The 6,005-nt window shown below is 41.2% G+C and overlaps 1 protein-coding gene across 1 annotated transcript; it reads left to right on the top strand.

The window, feature by feature from the left end:
* Nucleotides 1-500: 500 nt before the first annotated feature.
* Nucleotides 501-5,042, top strand: LOC129272695 (protein FAM53A-like). The gene is made up of 3 exons (XM_064107224.1): nt 501-522; nt 1,578-3,501; nt 3,958-5,042. Exons 1-2 carry the CDS (start codon nt 501-503, stop codon nt 2,483-2,485), a joined length of 930 nt encoding a protein of 309 aa, XP_063963294.1. The 3' UTR covers nt 2,486-3,501; nt 3,958-5,042.
* Nucleotides 5,043-6,005: the final 963 nt, after the last annotated feature.

Genomic DNA, 6,005 nt, shown 5'->3' on the forward strand with positions numbered 1-6,005 from the left:
GTGGGGACACCATCGTTGCTTATGAACGCTATTCGCATGTATAAAGTTGACTTTCGCACGTGTTTATGTTTTGACCAAGGCGGAAGTGGAACGCGAATTGCATTATGGACTGACGTCATGAATAAATTACCCCGAGTCCAATCTCGAGTGCGTCTGCACCAACGAATTAGCGGGATAATTCGTAAAATAGCGCGCTATTTTGCAAATAAACCCGAGTTGACTTGGGATTGCAATCTCGAGATTAATCCTACGAACTAGCGCGATAATTGCGTCTGCACCGCCAACTATCTCGAGATTTTTCAGATCGGGATAATTTGCCGGATCAGAAATAGCGCGCTAATTTGAAACTTCGGGATGGTGCAGACGGCCCTTATGTGCAGCAAAGCAAGCCAATCTGCCACGACATCATGATTGAGCACTTAACAAGCATGTCACTTCTATAATTGTAGAAAAGGTCCTCACAATGTCCGTCACCTTGTGCGCATCTTGCATAGATCTACATGCCGAAAGCAACCTTTTTCTGTAATTATTTTAAGTAAAAGTGAACAGGATATCTGTTCAAGTGAATTTACATGCATTTGCACCCCCACCCCCTTCCACGTACACATACACGAACATTGGAATCCATATTCTACATGGAGGTTTTTTCCTGCTTGAAAAGTTGAATGCCTGTATTTTGCTAGGAATATCTTATTACATCTCATATATTCATACTGCTTTCTTTCATGTAAAGCTCTTTCCTCTGTTATATCTTGCCATTTATCTCTTTTTTTTTTGTAGCAAGTCCTCAAATTGGCTCAGATTGCAACTTGCTTTCAAGCACATCAGTAAAACGTATTGAGCGAGAATGCATGTTTCTGCAGACTCAATACATGCACATTTGCGTTAGGCATAATGAGGTGTACTTTCTGTGTGCCGTCCACATTTCGTGGCACTACAGTCTATTGACATTTAATGTCCCCTCCATCTCTTTTGTAGTCTGTTCTTTATCATTGGGCTCCTAACTTACCTGAAGAAGATGATTACTTGTTTGAAATAATCATAAATAATCATAAATAGTGTGTGAAAGGCAGAGAATGTAGTGGTCCATGATAGAATGTACATGTAGTCTTTCACTGTCAATGAAAATGTCATGTTAAGGATTTAGTTGTAAGGAAAAATTTCTTGAATAAAAGATGTTAACAAGTGCTGCATTTGTTTTTGTATATTACTTGGTTTTAATTGTTTTATTGGTGGCAGCATTTCATAAGACTTCAATGTTCTTCCAAGCTGTCTCCACATTCTATTTTATTGTATATATATTTTTACCTTGTAACTGTTTTTAATTTTGAATGAAATGAATTGAATTGAATTGAATTGAATGTAGGTTTCACATAACTGCAGCAGGTCTTTATGCATGTATTACAAAGAGAAGTACATGTATTTTAGTATGAAATGTAGTATATATTTAGATAAAAATTATGTATGCATGTTATTATGTTATTCTAATGTATCAATGCGTGCGTGTACATGCAGTCATGCATATTTGTATTTTTTATTGTCATTAATTTTGATTTTCTTTTTGTTCGTTTGTTCAGATCATGTTGGAGAAACACTACTTCAAGGCCTGGCCGCATCCAAGCAGTCATCTTTTTTCTCAAGTCTTTTAGTTCATACAGCATCGACAACAGTAACAACTACAACAACAGTATCGAACACGATATCATCACCGTCATCATCATCCTCAACATGTAGCATTCCAGTTACTTCAGTGGAACAATTTCACAATGCTGTAAACGAGAGCCTGTCGACCACGCCCCCTGCACCGCCAAAGAAACGACACTGTAGATCGCTGTCGGCTGGGGAGGTCACGGAAGGCAGGTCAAGGTGGAAGCCCAACGCATCAAAGATATGGCGCCCATTCCGTCACTGCCGCGCCAAGCTAGACGCTTACCAAGGCCACTCTCCCATGCTAAATGTGAGTAGCTATAATAATAACCCAGGCTCGGATTCCTCGTCCATCCCAAGTACGACCCTGAACCTGGCAGGGGACTCATCAGACCCCATGAATCAGTATTCCACGCCCCCTGAGTCACCGATACCGCGTCCTGCATCGGCCACGTCCTGGGAAAACAGCACCAACCCACCGGTGTGGCTAGAACAGACTTCTTTCAAACCGCTTACTTCGCCGCGGCTCTGGCACAGACTACGATCCTTGGAGGATGCGGAGAAGGAAGGTCTGTCGGTGAGCTCAGGGTCGGTCGCGTCGCTCACGAGCAGCGTGGATTCTGCTCCGGAGGTGGACTTGACCAGCAGTGGGGGGTTTGCAAGAGGAACTTTTAAGAAAGCTGTAGTCATGCCAAGATGCAGGTCACAGCCGTGTGTCTCGAGTAGGAAAAAGTGTGGGAAGAAAAGACGGAGAGAGGAGGAACCGAGACCAAAGCTAGACCTGTTCAAGATGAGAGAGGTAGGTTTCACAATCCGTTTTTTTTTCCTTGATACATAATGATTGCTAAACATTTATCAGTATTCACTCATTGAATCAATTTGGCCAGCTCCTTCATCAGAATGGTAACTGCCTATTCGGAATCATGAGGCAACAAAAAATTCCCAGACATTTGTTTGCCATTCGCTTTTGTTGGATTGCTCTAGATGGCCTTTTCTTTAATGCATAGTTCATTGATATGATTTTGAATGCTTCACAATGAAATCACCATTGCTATGTATCTGAATCTTGGTGAAAGTCCATTCCGATGAACCACCCTTACTCAAAGTGGGTCGGGAAATGGACTAAGTGCACATTACTTGACTTTCATCAACCAGGCACTGCTTTCTCAATATTAAGATGCGTATTAACACATTTCCATAAAACTTGCTAGAGGCTTAGGGGGCGATAAAGGAAGCTAAAAGCAACGATATTTCTTGACGAAAACGGCTAAGGATTATAGTTGTTGTTCGATGGCAAGATCTAGAGGGATTTGCAATGCATTGAATGAGATCACCTTGATGTGCAGGAAAAGCTACAGGCAGTTCTGACAGCCCTTGGAAATTAAATAGCTGGGCTCTGCATTGAAAATTCACTTCAGCTGAGCTATAAATCAATTTGCCCTTGCTCATTTCATTTTAGCTTTTCCTAGTCCATATCTGGATGATCTTTAAATGGATTGCTCAACTTCATTCAGGATCTTGAACTATTTTTCTCTCTTGCAGCTCATGCTGTAATTGTCATTGCAAACCTTTAGGTCAGACGGGAATCACCTGATATTTTTGAGCTAATCGGTCTCTTAATTGCTGTGATAATGATGACTACAGTCACAAGCCTTCATTAGAACACTTATCACTCCTTTTCTTATTGCGAAGTATGTAATGAGGGTAATGACATAAAATTTGTCATCTTGAAACATTTATTGCATGTAGCCATGCACTGACAGCGTGTAGGACCCCCACAGCTCAGATTTTGGCAAACCTCCACCAACTCAATCCCATTTGTGATGTTAATCCACGATGAGAAATAGGTGGAAAGTGAAGATGATGAAGAGGCTGTTCTCACTACGTTCCTAAAACTAGTTTACTGGGAACCGGTTCAGAAAGCCAGTTTGGAAGATCGCTTTGCTAGCGTTCTCACTTGATCACACGAAAGTGGTTTTCAAAATCACTTCACGTAAAGCGCTCTTGTTGCTATGGAAACGCTCTCAGTGGGGTGACACGTTTCGCGTGAAATTCGAAACCGCAGCATAGGCATTCTACACCTGTCGTGTGGAGTAGCGCGCTCAAAATGTGCGAAGATCGCTTCCCGAAGAACGGTTGTGTCCTCACTTACGCTTAAACCAGTTTAACGAGGCAAAGCGATCTTGAAAACTACATCGCGAGGTGGTTTTCCAAACTGGTTTGGAAGATCGCTTCCAAGACCACTTTGACCGTTCTCACTACGCGTTAAACTAGTTTCCACTAAACTAGTTTCCAGTAAACTAGTTTTAGGAACGTAGTGAGAACAGCCTCGAAGTCACACTATATGACCCTTAATATGGATCTGCATTCTGAGTATAGGGACCTAATATTACACTACAGATGTGTCAGGAGATAGTTTACGATGAAAACTGATATCTCCTAAACACCAGATGACATTTATTTATTATTCATACGCCTGTGACACTCACACTGAATGTTCATGGTTCAGCGATGGCCACCACCTCAAAAGATGGACGCTATGAATGTTTCAAACAAGCTTTGACGTTTATTTTAATTAGGACGGACCATGTATCAATCAATTTGCATGGGATGGCACCACAATGTTTGACCAAATTATTAGCCTACATGTACGTGTCCTGAATCGTGTAGCACATAGCCATATATGCATGTACGTGTATACCGGCACCACATTTGTATCTTGCCCTACAGGCACTAATGTGAACGATGTTCAGGAAGGATATTAAATTGTATGAAATCACTTTTAATATATATTGCATTTCCTGTTCGAAAGATAATTATTGATTGATTCTACAAAAGAGGATCCACGGATATTTCCAGGAGGAGTTGGGGGAGGGGTCTCTGTACATATTGATACAGATGTATGATAGTGAGTGTGTACTACACCTCTCTCTGTCCACACCCCTGGATAAGCTCTCTCAATTTATTCTTCCCCGATGAAATATGATGAGGATTTTTCAATTTCTAACATCCCTCGTCTCTCGCATGCTTGCACCAGATACATGGGATGTATCAATTATGTGACTGTCCTTTTTTCTTCTGTGCAAACTTTGTAGCCTATTGCTATCAAGTTGTGCGATCTGATCCTCTTACAAACACACCAGTGGCTGGAGGCCCAAGAAGATGTCACGTAAGATGACAGGGTCTGCACTTACCCCTTATACTTCTCATGGAATTTATACCCTGTCCGGATGTTCCAGATAAGAGTAAAATTGATGTCGCCTCCGAGTTGCCAGCAGCAACTAACTTCCTTAATTGCGTTTCGGAAGAACTCAATGTATTCATGATCAGGTGGGGGGGGGGGTGTAGTCAGAGGATAAAGGAACTGGTTTTCCAATATCTTAAATTTTGCCCGCAAAGTTAAAAAAAAAATTTAAAATGCATTAAGAACATTTTTTCCTGTCTCCGTGATGTTTATGAAATGGAAATCAAAACCTGGAGCCTTATTCTACTTGATGGTTTCCAGGAAAGTGCTTTTTGGAAATATTTAGTTCACATTATCAAGCAGAGGCTTCCTGTGATTGCAATTCTCACGAAAAATGAATAATTCATAAAAAAATGTGAATTCATTCTCAAGCTACTGGTATGATGTTCAATCGCCGAGTTTCGTACATGTACATGTACTGCTTGACACATGCACAAGTAGTCCTCTGTTTACTCAAATGAATTACAAGAAAGAGAATGATAAGACAGTGCTTGCAAAATATGTAGGGCCAATAGGTAATTTCTGTTTATGTAGGCCTATACATTGTTAAGACTATCCCCTATGCTTTTCACACTGCACTTTTTTTCCTTAACCCCAGGAAATTGGTGGGGCTAAGGGGGGGGGGGGGGTCTTAGCCCCACCAATTTCGCGGGGTTAAGCTTAATAGCCCACTTCGTTTTCACACTACATTTTAGCAAAGTGGGCTAGCGCGGTAAATAGTACAGTACTATCTGGCCCTGCAAAAAAAGCAGGGTTAGCCGGCTTATCGTGCTGCTAGCACCACAATTGCGGTGCTAAGAGATGCAGTGTGAAACGAAAGTGGGCTAAAGAAAAGTGGGGCTAAGCATTAGCCAATCACAGAAGTCGAAATTGTACATTAAACGCGCTTTGTATGGTAAAATCATCAATATACATGAGCTGTGTGATAGTCCGGGGTTAAGGCGTTAACCCCGGCTAAGCAAATAGTATTGGGTTAAGAAATACAATGTGAATTTAAAAAAAGATAGTATGGGGTTAAGGAAATGCAGTGTGAAAAGCATACAAGAGTTTGATAATAAAGATTGTTTGATAATGGTGGTTTACATGCACAGTACTTCATGCAATATTTCTAAGC

Source organism: Lytechinus pictus, chromosome 12 (assembly GCF_037042905.1).
Source record: "Lytechinus pictus isolate F3 Inbred chromosome 12, Lp3.0, whole genome shotgun sequence".
Taxonomy (NCBI): domain Eukaryota; kingdom Metazoa; phylum Echinodermata; class Echinoidea; order Temnopleuroida; family Toxopneustidae; genus Lytechinus; species Lytechinus pictus.